The sequence below is a fragment of the Camelus ferus genome, chromosome 34, assembly GCF_009834535.1.
Source record: "Camelus ferus isolate YT-003-E chromosome 34, BCGSAC_Cfer_1.0, whole genome shotgun sequence".
In the NCBI taxonomy this organism is placed as follows: domain Eukaryota; kingdom Metazoa; phylum Chordata; class Mammalia; order Artiodactyla; family Camelidae; genus Camelus; species Camelus ferus.
The window spans coordinates 19,504,222-19,526,391 of NC_045729.1; the positions used below are offsets into that span (position 1 = coordinate 19,504,222).

Here is a 22,170-nt window from a genome sequence, read left to right on the forward strand (position 1 = left end):
AAAAACTTGATGCAAAAATGCCAGTTAGAAACCTACTGAAGTAGTCCAAGTTAAAGGGAATGAGACCTGGAGGGGAAATAAATAGGAAGATAGAAATTTGAGAACCAGTATTAAGATAAGATCACCATGATTTGGCTAAAAAAAAAAAAAAAAAAGCAGGGGCCAAAAGAGAGACAAAAATACTGAGGCAAGGAGTCTGGGGAAATCTTGATGACGCGAACAAAGGAAAATCACAAGAGGGAAAAAAGCAGGTTTAGGAGATGGCAAGTTCCTTTCAAACGTCCTTAGGTCTTAGATCAGTGAAGAGTCCCAGCTTTTCCATGTGGTAGTGTTACCAACCAGGGTCCTTGGACTTTTTAATCAACAGAAATCGGTAAGAGGCCTGATGAGGAATTCAGGCAAGGGTATACTGGGACACGTGTGCTGCAGCACCAGAGAGCAAAACAAGTAACAGGTTCCCTTGCTGCTCAGGCTGGGGTGGAGAGGGTGGGGAATACAGGGCGTGAGCTGAGCTGGTCCCTTAAATGGAGCAAGGGTAGGGGAGGATCCGGGGGTCAGGCCCAGGGATACCTTAGGGGGTCTGCCCACACCCCCCTTGGTGGTGCCATGTGCAGAGATCATGCCTGGTACCCTGCTTTTGCTCCTGGCACCTCAGAAGTGGCGGTTGGGTTTTGGCCTTTTTGTATCTTACTGTTCATGATTTGCCTGGACTGCTAATGTGTGCAGTTATTTTTAGTCTCTTATAGTTTCTTTGTATTCTGTTGCTCCAGGAAATGTTTGTCCAGGTGCAAACGCTGCAGCAAAGCGTCCCAGGTCCCGCGTCCCAGCCTGTCTCAGTAGCTGCAGCGCTGAAACTAAAGTGCCTTTCCCACCCCAACACCTCTGTCTTCTGCGAAAATGAAATCGCTACTGGGTTTTGAACTAACTTATATGATTAAAGACAGTTTCTCACACCTCTCAGGAAAAGTAGTGTCTGCTATCTGATAAAAATAGCATTTACATACATTATCCTCTGACTGTAGAAACTGATCCACAAGTCCTGTCTTGGCTCCAGGCCACCAGGTCATGGAAGGAGAAACTGTCTTCTTAGACTCTTCACTTCCTTGAGAAAAGTTTGCACATCATAACTCATAAAAATCCTGTGACTATTCTGCAGTCACTTTTCATGAAAACCAAATAGCTGAGAAAATCTAAACTGCGCCAGCACTAGCGCAATCTGACCAGAAACATCACAGCACCTGTGCTGGGATGCGCTGGGTTGCAGCCCCGCCACATCCTCCTCCACCCAGGAAGCCGAGCGCAGAAGTAAAACTACATTTCCCGGCGACCCCTCCGGGGCAAGGCGCGCGAGGGAGGGCGGGGAGGGGGCGGGCCTCTGTGTGAATTGCTTTCCTATTGGCGCGCAATCCAGAGGGCCGTGTAAGCCTGTCGGCGATTGGGTGGGTTCGTGCACGCTCCGTGGCGCCGCGACGCCAGGGATTTGACTTGTTTTTCGGTTGGGCTCTCGGCGTCCGCGGCTCCGTGCGGCGTGAGTGGAGTTCCGGGTTTCCGGCTGAGGGTCGGGGAAGGGGCTTCGGGAAGAGAGGGCGGGTGCGGGGGAAGTGAGTACGGGAGAGTGCGCGGGAGAGGGGCGGGAGGCTCGTGGGGGCCGGGGGCGGACAGCTAGCGTCTGCGGGAGGGCTTTCGGGGCGCTGGGGGGCTGAACCCCGGAATCACGTCGGGGCCAGATGGAGAAAGGGGTGCGGCAGGTGGGCGTTCTGGAGTTGGGTCCCAGATTCCCTCACCCCGCGCCGGTCTCAGCATCAGCTTCCTCGTCGGTATAGTTGAGGGATGATAAAAGCACTTCGCAGAGTGGTGGGGAAAAGGAAATAATGTCGAAGTTCTGAACGGATGTGAATTGAAAGCAGACCAGCTATGAACATATATGTGCCTAAACAAGAGTGTCACAGAGATGGAGGGATGGAAGGTAGCTGAAATCCAACAGGACGTCTGTAAACTAGGGCATCGCATTTTGGGGAGATACAAGGATGTACTTATCTGCGGAGAACACACACCCTCGCGGGAGAGGTGGTGGCCACAACGAACTCTACTGTCAGCTTTCAGAGAATTATAAATACGGTTCCTATGCAGTTAGAGCATTCCTAATGGAGAGACTCAGGGAAGAAAGGAAGGTGGTATTTAAATTGTCATGTAGTGAAATTATGAGTTGAGGGGATGGTATTGCTCAGTGGTAGAGCGCACGCCTAGCAATCACAAGGTCCTGGGTTCAATCCCCAGCACCACCAATAAGTAAATAAACAAACAAACCTGATTACCTCCTCCCCTCCCTCTCCAAAAAATAAATAAATTTAAAAAATTATGAGTGGAGGGAACTATGTTCCAGCAGGAGGGGCCCTCCTGAAAAAAAACGCATGGAAACAAAGTTATCTGGAAACCTCGTGTGCATTCAAGGAGTAGAGGAAATAAGGCAGGAGAGAGAGGTCTGGTCCTTAAGTGAAAAGCCATGATGTCTATCTAGGCTGAGTTTGATTTAGTGCGTTAGACTGACGAATTTTATGACTTCTGAGAAGGTGGTCCGGGGAGAACAGTTAAGACATTGGAGTAGGGTGCTTGAGGTGTGGGTTTCCTGAATTAACAGGTCCTTGTCAGAATGTGCAGGATTTTCATACGGTTAGATGAGAGGGTCAAGAGGAGGAGTAATGGAGCGATGAATTTAAATTTTCAAGTCCAGGTTGCTTGAAAGATGCTGAATTAATAACTGAAATTGAAACGTCAGAAGGAGCATGTTTGGATGATAAAGGTGATGAATTTGGTTTAGGAAGTGTTAGCTTTGAATTACTAAAAAAATACATGATTTGAATGATTGCTTTTTATAATAAAGAGTTTTACTGCTCAATTTTGACCACATCTCTGGGTTCATGACCCAGAAGTGAGCTGCTTCAGCCTGGGATTTTTTTGTTTTAAGTTAAACATTTCAAGCTCCAATGGGACAATAGGTGAAAATGTCCATTATATAATTGAAAATTCAAGTCAACGGATTGAAAGAGATGCCGTTTATTCATTAAACAAGTAGTAGTTAGCTACTCTTTGCCAGGTGGTGGTTTAGGTAATAGAGGTAATCATAAAAGCAGTAAGGATGTTCCCAAAGAAATGGGTAGAGGAAGTAGTAGGGAGAGTTGAAGACAGAAGCTTTTGAACCCAGAGAGTAAAATTTTCAGTAAAAACAGCAATAATATTTTAATTTATTGAGTGCTTATATATGTGGACATGTGCTCAGCCTCAGGCAAGTTTTACTGAACCTCTAAACCTCAGTTACTTATTAGAAAACGGGAGTAATGATAGAATATATGTTACAGATTGGTGTGAGCAGACATTTACTGGATAGAGAAACACAAGAACGGAATATTATGTCACCTCAACTAGCTCACGATCAGAATGGACTGACAGTGAGCTTGATGAGGAAGCTCTGCCCAAAGCTAATTAAAACAAAGCTTCTGCCTTTTCCCATCCCCTCCTCCTCTCCCCTCTCCTCTTCTCTGTCCCACCCTTCCCTCTTTCCTTCACGTAATGAGGTATTTATTCCTTCCCAGACGGTGAACTTTATCCTGAAGATTTCTGTGACAAGATTGGCCTATGTTATCAATTGGAGAGGAGATTGTGAATGAACCTTTTAAAGCTTTTAAGTAATTTTTTTCTTTCCCCAAAATAAAACAATAGTCACAGCACACCAGATAAACATAATATCAATGGCTTTGTATTTTATCTTAAATGTAGCATAATATAGCCTCTACCCTAATTTCCACTTAATTCACTTGCTTATTAGAAACTTTTCTGTATCTCCCTCTCCTGTAATTTCAACAAAAAGACTGCAGATTTGTTCTGCATGTAAATTTGTGGCAGACACCTTCATAGTAAGACTGTGCTTATCCATCCAAATACTAAATGCCATTCTGATTTTCTTTGAAAATAATAAGGAAGAATGCCTTGGTAGAATTTCAGGGCTTGCAACTACTTGAAAGAATACTGTTTTCTGAAACGCCACATTCTGATGATGTTGGGGGGGAACCAGTCTGTATGTCCTGTAGGGTTTTTTCTGTTCCTGACCCCTCGCTCTCAATTTTTGTGTCTTTTGACAGGTGTTTTGAAAGGACAGCATGAACTTCACCCCTACGCAGTCTCCTGTTTGCAGAAAGTAAGGAATTTGCTTCTTTTTGTGTTGTTGATGTAGAGAACCCAGACTTTGTCACCTGGGTACACGCTGGCTTAGGAGCTAGAAGGGTTTGGGAAGCACACTTCCAAACTCTGGATTTGGACTGTATTAGACCTCATTTCTCTGTTCTTATTATGTGGAATTTAGATTAAACACTGGGCCATAGTGCATGTTAATACCAGAGATCCAGACAGTTCGAGTGGGCCTGGGCCAGTGCCGGTGGGTCCTGGATTCCAGAGCAGACAGCCAGCGCACAGACACAGCTCTCCTGACACCTCACCCTGGCCCTCAGGCCACGCCTGTCTGCCGAATCACAGGAATAGTTCTTTTGTTCGTCTTAACCTGTTTCCCACAGTTGCTATAAGGCAACCCGTTTTCAACACTTGAAGCAAAGTACGGTAGTATTCCTGTCATAAGCTTTAAATGACTGAGAAGACACTTCCCTTCCTCCTGCTGGCTGAAAGTAAATTTTAGTACCTTTTCTGTACACGCTCACTTATGGGAAGTGCTGCCCGCGACCCGCGTTAGCTGCAGCTCCGCGCTTCTGGTGGGAAGTGTCTCCTCCTGTGCTGTTATGCTGTAAATTACGGGCAGTTAGCCAGACCAGACGGGTTCTCACGTGAGGCTTTCTCCACTTCTGTGTCACTTGTTGTCTAACTTTCATTGTTTCAGCTTAAGCCTCTTGTTTGCTAAAAGCAAACCAACAACCTCTCTGTTCCAACCTTTGGTTTGCCTTTGATCTTGGCTAGTCTTGGTCTGTGTGATTCAGGTCTCTGATGCTGGATACTAGGATCCGGTGGCTTGTGTGGTTATAACCAGGCTGTTTTCTACCCGAGTGTTGGATTTATCATTCCCTTCCTTAATAACTTTGCCACTTATTTAACTGTCCCTAAAAATAAACTTTTATTTTGCAAGTTCTAGTTTTAAATAAATGGTAATGTTTTCCGTATATTCACCTACATACGTTTTTCCATTTAATATTGTTTGGGTGATTCATTCATATTCATACACGTGTCCCTGATTCATAGTTTCTATAGCTTTGACGAATACTCCATGATCTGCATATACCACAGTCTATGCATTTTCCTGTCAAATGGACATTTGGAAGGTTTACCGTTTGCGTTGTCACAGTGTCACTATGAGTGTATCACCTGGTATGTGTGTGCAGACGAGAGAAATCGCAGTTTCACTGATGCTGCCAGTTTACGCTCTGTGATCTCACCAGGTACACTGCGGGGGCGGCGGCATGTGCGTGTTCCTGCTGCTGCATGCCTCACAGTATCAGACTTTCTGTCACTATCCGTTCTTAGTACATATCCCTGTCATCGTGTTTTTTGTTTTTTAACGAACTTTTTTACTCTAACTTGAATCCAGCTTTAACCCTTTAATGCCTGGAAAGCAGTTCACGAGATTATTCACAAATCTGTAACATTAAACTTCCAAGGTTTGTGAGCACATGAATTATAAGCACTTTAAGAACATAAACCTTTTTTTATTTAAGAAGTTATAAGGTCTCATAAACTGTTCAGACAGTTTAACGAACATGTCCTTTCTAATCTCACGCAGGCTGTCTGCTGCCTCCAAACATGAGGCTGCCAGTGGCTTCAGTGGTTCCACCAGGTGGAAGGGCGTGTCCTTCTCCGATTCAGTGCAATCTACTCCCTTGCCTTCTGTCCAAGATCGCCTGGCCGTCCTCTGCCCTTCCCAGGAGCTTCTGGAATATTATCAAAAGAAGATGTCTGAGTGTGAGGCGGAGAATGAGGACCTGCTGAAGAAGCTGGAACAGTGCAGAGAGGCCTGTGAAGGGCAGGTGAGCAGGACCCATGCTGCCCTCAAGGCCTCTGGGCGAGCCTGCAGGTGCCAGCTGGTGTCAAGGACACTGTGACAACATTCTCTTCTGATCCCTTCTGCCCCGGCCTCGTCGCCACCTTATGGGGGCCTCATTGGATTGCGATGCCCCAAACTGCCCCTGTCTAAAACCTTGGTTCTGCACCTTGGTCTCTCTTACCCTTCTGGTTCTTTCTCCCCATCATGTTTGACTTCACTCCAGTGTCACATCCACAGCTCCTGGACTTTTCAGTGTTCTGAGTCCTGTGTGTCAGCCTCCGGCCACAGTGTCCTGTCTTACCCAAACCCCCTCAGCTGTACTTCAGTCATCGCTGTCCTTCCCACATGTGACCCCTGGCTCCTTCTGCCCCACCTGTACTACTGGGGCCCTCCCTGTGGCTGAGCCCCGTCCTCCATCCCCGTCTCCTGGAGCATCACAGACGCGAGGGCCGTCCTGGGCACTGGAGGGTCAGCAGCAGCATTCTTGGTGCCTGCCCACTGGATTCCCCCTGCACGCTCCCACCCGCACCTCCACCCCTAAGCTGTAATGGTCAGGATTGCCCCCAGCTGTCGCCAGATCTCTCCTGGGGCGCACAGGCTAACCCACCTAGCTGTTCTAGAAAGGTCACAGGTGATTGCAGAGTAAATTCATGGTGAACAAGTCATCCGTGTCCTCAGTCGCTACACAGCAGTTTTCTTACCACTGTCCTGGGTTCCCTGTCCTGCTCCCCAGGCCTCCACCCCGTGCCCTCCTTCACTGCCCCTCCAGCCTGCAGGCCCCCCTCTCTGCCATCCGGCAGCCTTACTTCCTGGTTCACGGAGGAAGCACTGGCTTCCTGCCCTCCATCCACACGGTTACCTGCGTCTGTATCCAGCTCCGCCTCCTCACTGCTCCGGGGACAGTCAGGCCGACCTGCGCCAGCACTTTCTCCGCCCCGCCCTTCCCTCCTGAGAAACGCTGCTGTGTCCTCTCGCCTCGGTCTTCCGCTTTTGCCTCTTGTTCGACGTTGGCTTTTTCTCCTCAGTATGTGGACATACTCTGATCTTTCCTGCGTACGTACAAAAGAGGAAGGCCCTTCCCGCTCGGCCCCGGCTGCCCTCTCTGGTGGAGGCCATTCCTTCTCAGCCATCCTTCCGGGACAGCTTGACTTTATCACCTGCTCAGCGGCTCCTTGAGTCTCTGTCGGAGCTGCCCCTCCCGTGGCTCCAGGACCTGGTGCCAAACGTCCCTCTTCTCTCTGTGCCCCTCGCGGTGTGCGTTGGCATCTCCTTTCTGAAGACTCTCCTCCTGTCTTGATTTCGGCGTCATTTTTCTTTCCTAGCGTCTGTCTCACCTGTGACCCGCTCATCTCAGCCTCCGTTCACAGCTCTCCTTCCTCAGTCTTAAGGCAGTGTTCTCCCAGCCTCCACCAGAATGATCGCGTTATGTCTGTGCGGCGGTGCTGCTCCCTGGGGGCGATGCATCCAGGAACCTGACACTGACTCACTTTCCCTGAGCTCCAGGCTCGTGTGTCTGTCTGAACTGATCCCCCTTTTCTGCCGCAACCGTGCGCACGCACAGACCACTGCCCCCCCTTCCTCGCCTTCCAGCCGTTTCTTTCTTCCGGTCTTGGTGGGTAAACGGCGTGGCCTGCAGTTCTGCTGAGCGCCTGCATTCTGTCGTGTTGTGGGACCTGTCAGTTCTGCTTCCTCAATGCCGCTCAGCCCATCCCAAGCTCTCCATCACTTTGCTGACAGTCCTCACACCCCAGTTATGTCTCACCTGAGCTGCCACTGCGTCCCAGCCTCCAGTCCCACCTCTGCCCGCTGCTCACTCTTCCTCCGCGGGGGCTGGAATGCTTGCAGCCGTCCCTAGCAGCCTTCCTTTTGAGGCCAGCTTCCTGAGGCTCGCTCCTCCTGGTGCTGGGCTCCTCCTGGTACTGGACTCTGGCTTCCCACACAGGCTCCGAGCGCTTCTCCTCCTGCCCCACTTTTCCTCTCTGCCTTTCTACCGCGCGTGCTCCTCCATTAAAGAATTATTTCACTTCAATTGATGGCGTGTCTCCCCACACAATTCCTCAGCTGTGTAGGCAGGAGTCATACCTCTTCATCTTTGTTTTCCAGAATTTCATGACAATGCTTATTACATAGAAAGCGTTAAAGAAAGCGTGACTGGAACAGGTAGATCGTGTGGCATCCTGGGTTCTGTTGGCTGTCAAAGATGAGAGGGTGCTGGTGTCACATGCAAATGTCACGCTCACCTGTGGCTTGAAACGCTTCTCTAGGCAGCCTGGTGTTGTCATTTGGATCCTGTGTTGCCGAAGCCATCCATTTTGTTCTTTTTCTATGTGAGCTGACTGCCGCGTCTAATAAGAGACACTCCTGTGAAGCCCAGCATCCTTTCTTTTCTTCCAGCATAAACTGGAATGGGATTTGCAGCAGAGGGAGGAAGAGATCGCTGAGCTGCAGAAGGCTCTGAGTGACATGCAGGTCTGCCTCTTCCAGGAACGGGAGCACGTCTTACGCCTCTACTCGGAGAACGACCGACTGAGAATCAGGTACCGAGTGGGAGAAGGCAAATGCTGGCCTTTATTCCCGAGTCACACTAAATGGGGTACGTTTCTCTGTGGTCCTCCTTAGGTTGTAGTCCCAGGAAGCCAGCTCTGAGATGGAGGTTTGCCTGCACGGGGGTTAGTGGAAAGGCTCTTAGGAGGAACAGTAAGAGCAGAGTTGGGTTGAGGGAGAGTTTGAGCTGTGATGCAGAGCCCACCGAAGTAACAGGCTTTAGCAAACCCCACAGGGAGCGCCAGGCCGGGACTGTCTGTCAAGGCGGGGCGTCGGACTTCTGTGCCCCCAGTGATCAGTCGTTGGAGGCAGGCTGCCACGAGGGAGGGGGAGTAAGCTTGGGGGAGGCAGCCCCCTTCAGTGCCTGGAGAAGGACTCAGCTCCTGGGGGCTGGGCAGCATGGTCCTGAAGGTGGCAACTGAGCAGTGCTCATGGCATCCACCCCAATGCACGTCTTCTTTTTGTGGTAAAAGATACTTAACCTAAAACTGACCATTCGAATCATTTTTAAGTGTATAGTTGAGCATCTTTAAGTACAGCCACGTTACTGCAGGTGCACCACCGTCCACATCCAGAACCTTCTCGTCATCCCGTACAGAGTCTGGCCCCGTTAAGTACTAACTCCCTCCCCTCAGCCCCTAGTAACCACCCTCTATTTTCTGTGTCTATGAATTTGACTATTCTAGGCCTCTTATAAGTGGAATCATACAGTATTTGTCCTTTCGTGTCTGATGTATTTCACTTAGTAATGTTTCCAAGGTCCATTCATGTTATACAACATATGTATGAGAATTGTATTCCTTTTTAAGGCCAAATAATATTCTGTTGTACATACATACCACATTTTGTGTATTCATTTGTCTGTTTGTGAACGTTTGCATTGTTTTGACCTTCAAGCTGTTGTGAGTAACACCACTGTGAACATGGGTGTACAAATCCTATCCGGGTTCCTGCTTTCAGGTCTTCTGTGCATGTACCCAGAAGGGGAGCTGCTGGATCAAATGCTAATTCTGTGTTTAATTTTTCTGAGGAACTGTTTTCCACAGTGGCTGCGCCGTTTTGCATTCCCACCAGCAGCGTGCAGGGTTCTGGTTTCTCCGTAAGCACACCAGCCCTCGCACTCTCTTTTTGAACCACAGCCGTCTGGACGGGTGTGGGTAGTAGCTCGTTCCTTTGCTTCGCATTGCTGGCGCTGAGTGCTGTTGAGTTTGTCCGGTGCTTGTTGGTCATTTGTATGGTTTCCTTACAGGAATGTCTCAGTCCTTCTCCCATTTTTGCATCAGGTTTTCTGCTGTTGTTCAGTTTTAGGAGTCTCTGTATTCTGGGTGTGAGTCTCTTACCAGGCAAGGGGTTTGCAGACGTTTTCTCCAGTCCTGAGGTTGGCATTTTACTCTTTTGATAATGTTCTTCGATGCACAGAAGTTTTTAATTTTCATATGGTCCAGTTTGTGTATTTTTCCTTTTGTTGCTTCTGCTTTTGGTGTCATGTCCAAGAAATCATTGCCAAATCCAATATCACTATGTTTTCTTCTGAGAGTTTTATAGTTTCAGCTCTTACATAGGCCTTTGACCCATTTTGAGTTAATTTTTGTATATGGTGTTAGGTAAGGGTCCAACTTAATTCTTTTGCATGTGGATATCCAGTTTTGCCAGGATCGGTTGTTGAAGACTGTCTTTTCCCTAAGGAAAGTCAAAAGTTGGGGGGAGGGTATATCTCAAGTGGTGGAGCACGTGCTTAGCATGCATGAGGTCCTGTGTTCAATCCCCAGTACCTCCATTAAAAATAAACAAACAAACCTAATTACACCCCACTCCAAAAAAAAAGGAAAAGTTGTAAGTCATTTGACCGTCTGTGTAGGACTGAGTCCTGGGTGCGCTGCTGTACTCGGTTGGCCTGTTTGTCTGCCATTGTGCCAGTGCCACACTGTTTTGATTCCTGTAGCTTTGTAAATTTTAGAATCAAGAAGTGTGAGTCCTCCAACTTCGTTCTTTTTCAAGATTTTTTGACTATTTGGAGTTCCTTGAGTTTCCATATGAATTTTAGGGTGGATTTTTCTATTTCTGTAAAAAATGTTGTTGGGATTTTTATAGGAATTGCACTGTATCTATAGATTGCTGTAAGTAATGTAATATTATGTCTTCCAATCTATAGACACAGGATGTCTTCCCATTTATGTTTTCCTTAATTTCTTTCAACAGTTTTCAGGATACAGATCTTTCCCTCCCTTTGTTAAGTTAATTCCTGAGTATTTTATTTTATTCTTTTTGGTCCATTTCTGGTATCAACTGTCTTAGGCTAGGTTTCCTGGAAAGCAGACTGTGATGGGGATTTGCTGGCAGGAGACCCACTGAGGCGCACTTTGGGAATAAACCACCTCCACAGAAACGAGGAAAGTCTGATTGGGCAGAAGCTGAGCTGGGATTCAGTTACAGCAGTTCTCAGTCAATACCCCCTGGTGCCCTGAAGCTGGGGTGGCCCCTCAGAGTTCCCTGAGTTGAGGCAAGAAGACTGGCTTTTGTGTCCCCTCGGTAGCCAGGCCCTGGGTGCAGGCTGCCCCTTGGACATGCAGCTGGGCAAGGCGGTCCCCTTCGCCTGAGGGCAGCTCTGGAGAGAGTTTCATCAGTGCTGCCAACAGATGGGGAGCCAGCTATGAAGTGGCTTCCTGCCCACTTTCCTGTCAAGTCCTGAAAATGAATACCTGATGTTTGAAAAATTAGAGCTAAGGTCTAGATAAATCCTGCTTTTAATAACTTTAACATAAGGTTACCATTGCTTTAAAAATAAGTAAGTCAGAAGGGAGATCCTTTAAATGAAGATTTACTTACTCCGGACGCAATGTGTACTTGTCCTCTGAGGACGGCAGGGAGCTCGAGGACAAGAAGAAGATCCAGAGTCTCCTGGCTCTTGTGGGAACAGACACGGGAGAAGTGACCTATTTTCATAAGGAGCCTCCCAACAAAGTAAGTAATCTCCGGTGGGGCTTCGGAAGCTTTTTTGCGAAAGATGGGCTGGGGTCCACATCAGGACAATTTCGGGGCTTGCTAAAGAAGCTGGTAGGAGAATTAGCTACTGTGGGCTCATGTGTATCTAAGTTTCCAGAGTGTTTTCTGTAATTGTGAAGAGCTTTGTGATTTTATTCTTTTTCTTCAAAAACCTTGGGAAGTAGCCCTGTTTACCCCATTTCTCCACTTGGAAACCGAAAGCACAGAGGAGGAGATGTTTTGGATGAGTTTAGAGAGAGCAGCAGGAGCAGGCTGAGTGTGGGAACAAGTTTCAATACTTTCTTTTTTAATCTTTGTTTGTACTGATTACAGAAGTAATGTGTGGTCTTCATTTAAAACACACACACAAATTTCAGGAATCTACGTGGCAGTGTCCCATAATTCTACTCCCAGAGATAAAGCTCTTTTTCCACTCACGCAGCAACGTTCACATGTGCATTTGTGGTTTTCATTCTTCCACTTCTCAAAGCAGCGCTTTAGTGACCGTCTTTATGCATATCCATATGTGCACGCCTGTCTGTGTCTCTTACTTTCCTGAGGCCCTTATGAAAGACTTTTTTTTTTAAGCATGCATTGCCAGAGAACCCTTTTTCATTTCTATCGCCAGCACCGGTTTTATCCAGTTTACATTCAGGACACTGCATTTTATCCAGTTGGCTGCTTTGTCCACTTTAGTGTCTCATGTGCATGACATCCTGATTATATCAGTTTCAACCAGTTTAACTTACAAAGTGTTTGATCTGCAGAACTAAGGCTGAGAAGTGCACTGTTACATCTGTCTGAGGGCTGCTTCTGTCCTTGTTTTCACTCCTTCAGGTCAGCGTCCTCCAGACGGCCCTCCAGGCTGTGGAAGTCTGTGAGCAGAATGAGCCTTCAGTTCCCAGACCAGGTACCAACCGCATCATTAGAGATTCTCACTGATGCAGAATTCAAAACCACAGTGCAAACAATTAGACATTTCTTCCTATTGTACAGTGATAATAAATGTTCACAGTGGTGCCTCTGGTGGTCTGAGATCTTACTGAGCTGCCTTTTTTTTTTTTTTTTTTAAATCTTTCCATTATGCTTTAATGAATAAAATAAAAGGTATGTAATTAACATGTACGGTGATAAGTCATCAAACAGATTCGGACAACTTCTGGAATCACAGACTATTAATTAGCCTCTCTAAGTCTCAGTCTCCTTTTCCTTCTCTTTTTTAATGGAAATCTCTATTTTCTTTCCTTTTCTTTCTTTGGCGGGGGCAGGAGAAGTAATAGAACCCAGGACCTCATGCATGCTAAGCGTGTGCTCTACCACTGAGCTGTTACCCTCTCCCCCTCTTTTTTTTAAATTGATATATAATTAACATATACCATTGTATCAGTTCCAGTGTACAACACAATAATTTGATATTTGTGTATATTGCAAAATGATCACCACAGTAAGTCTAGTTAACATCCACCACCACACATGTAGTTGCAAGTTTTTTTCTCTTGTGATGAGAACTTTTAAGATTACTCTCTTACAAAGAAAGTGAAAATACTAATTCGAAAAGGCACATGCACCCCAATGTTCATGGCAGTGTTATATGTACAATAGCCCAGATAAGGAAGTAATCTAAATGTCCATCAACAGATGACTGGATAAACAAGACGTGGTATGTACATGCAGTGGAGTACTACTCAGCCATAAAAAGAGAAATTTTGCCATTTACAACATGTGGGTGGACTTAGAGGGCATCATGCTTAGTGAAGTATCAGAGAAAGACAAATGCTATGTGATATCACTTATATGTGGAATCTGAAAAATAGAACAAGCTAGTGAACATAGAGCAAAAAGAGACAGACAGAGAACAAACTGGTGATTACGAGCAAGAAGAGGAGGGTGGGGGAGGGGATTAAGACGTACAAACTACTGTGTAAAATCAGTGAGCTACAAGGATCTATTGTACAGCACAGGGATTATAGCCAATACTTTATAATAACTATAAAGGGAGTATAATCTATAAAAACATTGAATCAGTACGTTGTATGTCTGAAACTAGTAATATCATAAATCAAGTATATTTCAATTAAAAAAAGGAAAGCAAAAAAAGATTTACTTTCTTAGCATGAGCTGCTTAGTCGAATTAAAATATCTTCGGTGAAATTTTAATGTTGCTTATTTCTATGTTTTTTGTTTTATATATATATTTATTGGAGTATAGTCAGTTTACAATGTGTCAGTTTCTGGTTGCTTATTTTTAAAATAATCTTACTTTTTGAAAACTGGGTTATATATCATAACTAGAACGTTTAGATTTAGTTTTTTATTCCTTTCCCTTTTTTTAAAAAAACAACTTTATTGTGTTATAATTCCTGTGCAATATTCCTTACCCTTTCTGATTAAATAAGATTTTAAAAGAAAATAGTCACAACTGCACAGGGAAATGTAGGAGCTTATTCTTCAGAATGATGCACGTTGTCGTCAGGGTGATGTCCCTGCAGGGCCCCGTGAGAGAGCCCTGCTATAACAGTTAAGCGCTGTAGTTACTGCACGTCGTCCTCTTTCTTCCTTTCATTCTCCTGCAGGTAAAGGAAACCAGACTCCTCTGCAGAGGTCGTGTTGGTGCTTGAACAGCAGAAAGCAAAGCTGAGTAAAGGTCTCCATTAACTCTTCTGTTTTAGATTCTAAAGGAAGGAGAAGAAAACCAGCAACGAGAGAGAAGGAGGAGAGCGCAGAGCAGCAGCAGAGAGACGTCTCGTCCCTCATCCTGCAGGTCAGGGCCCAGCCGCTCTGTCCCCCAGCCGGGCTTCGGGTGACGTGACGAGCCCTCGTTGGCGGGTGCTGCCCAGCCCCGCCCCCTGGTGCCTCGGCGCGGCACCGCGTGGCCGGAGAGCCGGGCTGCGCCCCGCCTCCCGGGGCTGGTACTTCACGCCCTCATCCGGCCGCACCCTGGGTGCCGCTCTTAGCCTTTAGGTCGTGCAGCTTGCACGCCGAGCCCCCCAGCAGAGCCACCAGTCTGGACTCCCTGTGCCGTTGGCCCAGGGACGCCCAGAGTCGCAGTTGTCGGTCCCAATGGATTGACCTCTGGGGACACGTCCGTTCGTTTGGTGCGTGTGTTCTGAAGTCTAGGAAAGTAGCCCATCGCCCTCTGACCCCCTGGTGATTGGGTGTCACTTGCAGCCATGACTTTTCACCTGGTTACTCAGTTCCTGTCCTTATGGGGGGTGTTCTGTTGATTTAAATGACAGTTTCTGCCTTTGGCCAGTATCTCCAGTGAGGGTCATGACAGCCAGACTCAGAGAGGGAAATTACATCATACTCAATTTGCTCTACTTTTTAAATGGAAAAAAAATAGCTGTATCCTTTGTGTAACTAGGCAGTGTTAAAAGGGAGACCATCCTAAAACCAGAAGGGGAGCTGGTGGGAAGGTGAGACCCCTGGGGCCAGGGGAGCTGGGTTTTCTCGCATTCCCACGGGGTGTAGGTGCTTTGCTGAGTGTGGACAGTCTGGTCTCACGCAGCCTCACCCCACTCACAGGACACTGAAGAGGGTACAGTTGAGATTTTCCTTCTATTTGTTTTTTTGTTTGTGGGGTTTGGTTTTGTTTTTAAATTTTCCTGGAGAGGCTCGCTTAGAGGTGAGAGCTGAGTGGGCGCAGGCAGGAGTGGACACCGTGCCTTCCTGCCCTCCAGGTGGAAGCACTGCAGGCCCAGCTGGAGGAGCAGACCAGGCTCTCCCGGGAACAGGTGGCAGGGCTCATGGAAGACAGACGGATCCGCATCGAGGAGATTCAGGTGCATCAGCAGAGAAATCGGGACAAAATCAAAGAGCTTACCAAAAAGTGAGTGTTCACGAAAACGGTACCTGACGCGTTTGAAATACTTTCCAGACGGATGCCATCAGTCTGGCTGGAGGATGGGGGAAAGCCCCTTAAGTTGGCTTTCCTGTCCTTGGCAGCGCAGGTCCCGGGGCTGCAGAAGGTGTCTTGCTCAGACCCCCTGCCTCTGTGCAGCGGCAGCCCCACGCCGGCTGTCCCGCCCGCCCCCTTTCGCCCATCAGAGCGCCCCAGCCCGCTCTTGGTGTTAAGAAGCGTCCTCTTCTCCACCGCGGCCGTGTCCGCCTCAGCGTGATCGCGCCTTCCTTCTGTTTGACTCCACACAGCCGCGCAGAATGGTGCAGACGGTCTGCACTCCCATTCCTGCTGCCTTCCCCGCCTCTCTGCAGGCTGCTTCCGTCCCCCGCGCTTCTAGGTGGGCCCTGTCCAGGGTCATCGCTGACTTCTCAATTTCTGTGACAGCCTAGCTCTCCCCGGTCCCCACTGTAACTAGTGTCCTTCTGCACGTGGGCGCCTGCAACTGCCCCCGCTTTGGGGTCCGTCTCCCCCAGTTCCTGCAGCGCCCGTGTCTCTCGGGCCTTCTGCCTCGCTCACCCTGCTCAGCCTGCTCTCTGCTCCCAGGGGCCAGAGCTGTGCTGCAAGGACATCTGTGGTTGAGTGTGTTTGAACACCCCAGGTTTACCGTGGCTGAAACCAGGCTTTCCCAATAGGCACCGCCCCCATCTCAAACCTGTGACTTCATTCTTTCCCCCTTTAGTTTAATGCGCACACAGCCGCCTCGTCTCCCGGGCTGGAAGCCTCAGAATGATGCCCGGCTCCCTGCTCCCTTCTTCCCTGACCCCAGGCCTGTCGGGTGTGAGCCCGGGAAACTTCTCCCGGGCGTCCTCTGCCCTCCAGTTCTGACCCTGCTGGGTCGGGCTGTGACCTTGTTCAGATTGGTGCCCTCAACTGACTGCTGCTGTCACCGGTCTTCCCGCTCCTCCGCCCTCCCCGTGTCTTCTGGTGGAGCCTGGCGCTTGGCCATCAGCGTGAATTGTTAGGGACTCCACCCCCTCCCCCGTCCCAGCTGCTCCTCTGTTGCTGTGGGTCCCCCATCCTCCAGCCAGACTGATGGCATCTGTCGTTCACAGAACACTTGCCGTGTGGCAGGCACCTCGCTGTGCAGTGTCACCTTCTCTGAAGGCATTCCCCTGGTGGAATTCGTCTCTCCTCAGTGTCTCCCTATTTACACACACACACACACACACACACACACACACGTACCTGAGTAAATACACATATATATTCACCTGGTGACAGCTCCTCTTCTCACGCCGGTGCCATGTCATCACTTCCCCTTATCTGTGTACCGTGTTACTCAGGAAGAGAGCTAAGTGCGTCTGACAGTGTTTGTTCAGTGGAAAACTGCAGAGGTTGCCTCACGGTATTTCTCCCTTTGCAAGCAGATTGATCATTTGATACAGTATTTTTCTAGGCGTCGGTCGATGTTAAACCGACGAGTTGCTAACTCTGAGAGACGTCCTCTGTTGAAGACAGAAGCATCGTTTGTCTCTTCCTGAATCTTAGTGGTCAGCGGGAACCTGCTTACTCCCTTGTGTGTGTCTAGTAGTTGGTGCTGTCCTTGGTGACCTGGTGGTGGCGGGCCAGAAATAAGTGATAAATAAAGTTCCACAAGTGCCGAGCCGTAACGGGCGCGGGCTTAAGGTGGCAGGGAGCTTCAGAGAGCAGAGAGACTGGTAAGTGGGCGGAAGTTGTTACGGTGACTCCAGAGAGGAAGTTGATCTTGAAAAAAGGACAGGATATGATGCCGAGCAGTTTCCACGTGGCGCACAGCACGGACAAAAGCAGAGCTGTCCTGACATTTCAGGACCTGCGCTGACCCTCCGTCACAGCACCAGGACCAGTTCCTCGCCGCGGAGCCGAGGGCCTGGAGCAGCCCAGACTTCCGCAGGCCGTGTGCAGTTGTCTGTAGTCCTGCTAATGGTGGGGCCTGAAACGAAGGGTCAGGAAGGTATCTGCCGAGACCAGCGTGTGAAGCATTGTGGGTGCGTTACACCCTGTCCAGCCAAGTGTGTGAGGGCGCCAGTGGTCAGGTTAAAAGTGTTTTTAAAACTGCAAATAGTATTTTACAGAGTTTATATTTTGTACAGGCGTTGGTGGGGGAGGTAATTGGGTTTATTTCTTTGCCCTTAGAGGAGGGGCTGGGGATTGGACCCAGCACCCGGTGCACACTGAGCGCGCGCCCCGTCAGTGAGCTGCACGTTCCCTCTGTCTGGCACGGTCTTTACAGAACCTTTGTCCTCGCTTTGTTTGGAGTAAGTTTGTCAACGTGCTGTAGACGCCGCTTCATGGCCACATTTGCGCTCTCTCTCTCAGTCTCCATCACACCCAGGAGCTGCTGTATGAGAGCACCAAAGACTTCCTGCAACTCAGATTTGAAAACCAAAACAAAGAGAAGGCGTGGATGCTGGAAAAGGATCATCTGGTGTCAAAGATGAAGCAGTACCGGGTGCAGTGTAAGAAGAAAGAGGACAGAATGGCCAAAGCTCGGCCTGTTTGTGAGAGTCATCACAACCAAGATGACTATGTTAAGGTAATTTACCTCAGAGAAATTGTTCATTTTTCTAGAAGAGCTGAAGGAGCTCAGAATTCCAAGAACCCGTGATTGTCATGTAAGACCCACTCAGCGCAGAGGCTGTTGTAGCAGCAACCTCGGGAAATGAGTTTCAAGCAGTGGCAGCATTTGGGGATTTAGGAAATTGCAGTGTCGACTGGTGGAGTGATTCCACAGATACTTCCTGCAGCCCTACTGCATGCAGCCTGGGCTCTGGGGCTGCGGTTGTAAACGCGCTGGGCGAGGCCTGCCCCCGTGGCACCTGCATTTTAACGGGTGAGAGAGAACAGAAACATGGGCAAATACCCAAGAGAATGGTGGGCTGTAAAAAAGTGCTAGTGAGGAACCAAAAGAACTATGTGGAGACGGCATGCCGTCACTGGACGCGCACTTCTGTAGAGGCGCAGGTCTGGGGCTCGCCGCGACCTGGGGCCGAGCTGGCCGCGTGGACGCGGGTGGAGCCCCGCAGGCGGAGGGCAGGTCAGGGGAGGCCGGCCCCGGCCCCATCACCGTGGTCGTGGAGGAGGGAGCACGGGGCAGGTGGCGCGCAGAGGGCGGCCAGCAGCCACCTCACAGGGCCTTCACGGTCCTGCTGAGAGCGTCGCTCCAAACACCGTCATGTCTCAAGGATTGTGTGTGAGGAAGTGACACCTGGTTGGGGTTTTCCAGGATCGTTCCGGCTGCTCAGTGGAACACGTAAAGTGTTGTTCCTGTTTTTTTCTTTTCAAAGAAGAACTTCAGAAATGTGTCCCAAAACATACATTGTAATGTTAATGTCTTACTTGATATAATTTTGAACTCCATTATCAGAGTCTTCCCAGAGCCAAAAATACTTGTTTTATTTGAAAGAATTTCTACTATGTACACTTTGGGAAAAAAGCTGAGAGAACCCTCTAGAAGCAGGTTTCAGGTGCTCTCGAGTTCCTTGCTGCTGTTCCTTGACTCACTGTGTATTTCTAGAAACCCTTCCTGTCTTTAGCTAAGTGCAATTTGAGTTCCCTGAACTACAGAGCAGAGTGTGAACGGTTCTCTCCCCGTTTTGACCTGCAGTCCCTGAAGGATAAGCTGCTGCAGGAGAAGCGGCTGTCCGGCATGTACCGAGAGCAGTGCGTTTCCCTGGAGGAGGAACTTGCCCGAATCCGCGAGGAGGAGGGAGCGAGGAGAGAGATCTTTAAGGTATGAGAGGGCGGCGGACGGGCAGCGCAGGGCTCGGGGCTGCGCGCCTCACCCCGCGGGCGCCCTCCTGTCCCCGTGTGCAGGACCGCACCAGCAAGATGGGGAGGCGCCTGCAGGTCATGACGAAACGCTACGAGGCCTTGGAGAAGCGGCGCGCCTTGGAAGTGGAAGGCTTCAAGACAGACATCAGGGTTCTCCGGCAGAAACTGAAGGACCTGGAGCAGATGCTCTATAAGGTGACTGACCCCAAATCACCGGAAGGGAGAGCAGAGGTCCACGTGAGGGGCCCGGGGCTGGGCCGCCTCGCCCTCCTCTCGTTTCACAGCCCAGGACAGGGGACAGAGCAGCCTGAGATCATTGACTGAGGCAGCCTGGGCTTCATTTAAGCTCAACTCCGTCTAAGCAGAAACTTTCACACACACACGCCCCCCCCCCCCCCCGAAGTGGATTCAGAGAACTGTGTCTGTTTTACATGTGGGGAAGGCGAGTAATCGAGTTAAAAAAAGGGCTTCCTCCCTGGCAGACGTGTCTGTATGTGGACTGCCGTCAGACCTGCCCGGTCCCCCGCGTGTGCTGGACGACCGCGGGGCCACGTGGGGACCTGCAGAGCGGAGGGGTGCTTGCTTTCTCTCTTGGGCAGGTTTACCAGTACCGCTCACGCTGGTCTCTTCCTTTTGCGCGTCGTTCCCTGCTGACTGGCCACGATGTCTCGGCTCCTTCACAGTCGGGAGGGCGCGCAGGGGCCTCGAGCCCTTCCTGCTGCGCCCTGCTCGACGATGTCCTTTCTCTGCTCCTCGCCGCGCAGACTGAGGACCGACTGTCCCGTGCCCGCAAGTCCCGTGGGCAGGAGCGGCGCAGCCCGGTCTGCAGGGCGAGCTGAGCTCTGTCCTCCGGCGTGTGCCGTAACCAGTTCTTCCTTTTCTTTTTTTTTCTCCCAAATGTCTAGGCAACACTTAACACCCGGGCCAACCAGGATCTTGCCATTCTGTGTGAGGTTCGAGACAGCAGCCGACGGGCACACAAGATCCAAGGAGAACTGAGGAACCTCAAGTCCAAAGTATTCGGTCTGGAGAAGGATCTCAGGCTGTGCTGATGGGTGTTCAGGAGCAGCCCCGCCTGGAGCAGGGCCACCTCCTCACGGCAGAGGCAGCTCGTCTTCTCCCAGGGGCTGTCGGCCCAGAGCTGCCTCGAGTGCTGGCGTCCGTTGTGAGGAGACAGGGTGAAGGATCGGGGACCCCTGGAAGAGCTCTTTCTGCGTTCCGGGCTTTATGATTTTTGCTGTCCTGTTGACTTTTTCTGTGGGTTTTTTTTTTTGTTTTTTTTTTTGGATCTGGATTATAACCTGAATTACAGACTTTCCCACATTCTCTCTCCCATTTATAATGACAGGGTTTTTTTTTTTTAATTCTGTTTTTTTATAAGAAGACAACAGCAGCTTAGGAAGAAAGTATTTTTGCTGTGAGCATGGCTGAGTGTCAGTGCGAGGAACCCTTTCCCAGGAGATAGTGACGCCCACTGAGGTTGCCCTCCTTCTGGGCAGAGGCTGCAAATCACGGCCTGTCAGCCTGGGAGGCTGTGACTCAGTTATCCCGCCAGCCTCTCCTGAGCTGCAGGGCCCGAGTTCCCTTCTGGACGCGCAATCTCGTGAAGTTTCGCCAGAGGGCGCCAGAGACCGTGCTCTTGAGCAGAATGTTCACCTGGGACGTGACAGTGCCGCTTGGTAAGAGCGAGTGAGACTGACTGTCCCTGTGTGAGCAGTTCGGTGTGCAACCAACACCAGGGTCTTTTTAAAAATAATGTGTATATTTTAAATAAAGTACGTAATTGAAAATATTCTATTTGAGTTTTCTGTAGTTTCTTGTTAAAACCATGTTTCCACTTTGTTAATGACTCGGTCTTCTTACCTGTTCCACGGACCACACAGGGCTGTGCACAGACGACAGTTTTCCTAAACGCATCCCTTGAAATCATCTCGTGTTTGGAGGCAGCAAAGATGGTACAGGACGATGGCACTAAAACCATACCCGTTTTCCCATCTCTCTCTCTTTCAGGCGATTCGCTGTGCACTTGGGGCGAGGTAGTTGTGAAGCTGCCTGGACAGTCCCTGGGAATTCAGTTGGCCTTGGCTTGTTACGGCATCATTCTGATTTGCCCACGACAAGGGAAAGAACCCAAGTTTCCGTATTTGTGTTAAGGGAAGTGGTGACTGAACTGCCAGTGGGAGATGCTACCTTTTTTTTTTTAAGGCTGTGATAGCAGATCAGGTGTCTAATAAACTGAAACAGAAATTCCTAGAGGAGACTGGACCTGTGCTTCAGAGGGATGTACCTCACTGGGAGGCTGTTCCTTTGGTCCTGACACTTAAAGCATCGGCTGTCCCTGCCTGTTGTGTTTGATGCGGGGCAGTTGAAACAGAAAGGCTTGTCGAATCACAGGCTTTCAGAGTAAGAAAGAATCTCACATAAGCCTGTTTTATTTTATATGTGGCTCTGAGGCCTGCCACCGTTGACTTCCACAGTCAGCTGATAATGTTTGTGACACCCTGGCCTCAATTCCAGCGCCGGTCATCTTCACTGAAACCACACGCGGGTGTCGCCGCCCTCTTGTCAGCAGGAAGCCGCACAGAAACGCAGAAAGAGCGTGGGCTTTGGGGAGCCAGGTGTGGATTCAGTCATGCCTCTCGCTGACACTCCAGGCTCTAGTATCTGTTTATCTGTGAAACAGAGACCAATCCCTGTTTCCACCGGGTGACTGAGGATTAAGGAAGAGAGAACCTAGCACCCAGAGCGCGTGAAGAGCTCTTCGAGCTCCCGGACACAGAGGCCACGCGAGGCGGCTGGGGGGCTGAGCGGGCTTCCTCCAGAGGAGAGGCACAGACGGCCACCAAGCGCGTGAAAAGATGCTCCGTGTTGGTTACTAAAGTGGAAATCAGCAGTGAGACCCCGCTCCACGCCCCCTGGGATGGCCGCGGTGAACGAGAGAGAGGGGGGCCCG

At 49.5% G+C, this 22,170-nt stretch overlaps 1 protein-coding gene across 3 annotated transcripts; it reads left to right on the forward strand.

The window, feature by feature from the left end:
• Positions 1-1,439: 1,439 nt before the first annotated feature.
• On the forward strand, positions 1,440-21,009 carry CCDC77 (coiled-coil domain containing 77). 3 transcript variants are annotated; one of them, XM_032472980.1, is made up of 12 exons: positions 1,440-1,528; positions 4,137-4,192; positions 5,777-6,020; positions 8,432-8,574; positions 11,446-11,542; positions 12,401-12,473; positions 14,233-14,324; positions 15,244-15,392; positions 17,763-17,979; positions 19,051-19,176; positions 19,260-19,412; positions 20,123-20,269. In XM_032472980.1, the coding sequence occupies exons 2-12, from the start codon at positions 4,155-4,157 to the stop codon at positions 20,267-20,269; spliced, it is 1,479 nt and encodes a 492-aa protein (XP_032328871.1). In that variant the 5' UTR covers positions 1,440-1,528; positions 4,137-4,154. The 3 variants fall into 3 exon arrangements, with proteins under 3 accessions (XP_032328871.1, XP_032328872.1, XP_006179001.1); XM_032472981.1 differs by lacking the exon at positions 1,440-1,528 and adding an exon at positions 1,529-1,601; XM_006178939.3 differs by lacking the exon at positions 1,440-1,528 and having other exon boundaries at positions 4,155-4,192; positions 20,123-21,009.
• Positions 21,010-22,170: the final 1,161 nt, after the last annotated feature.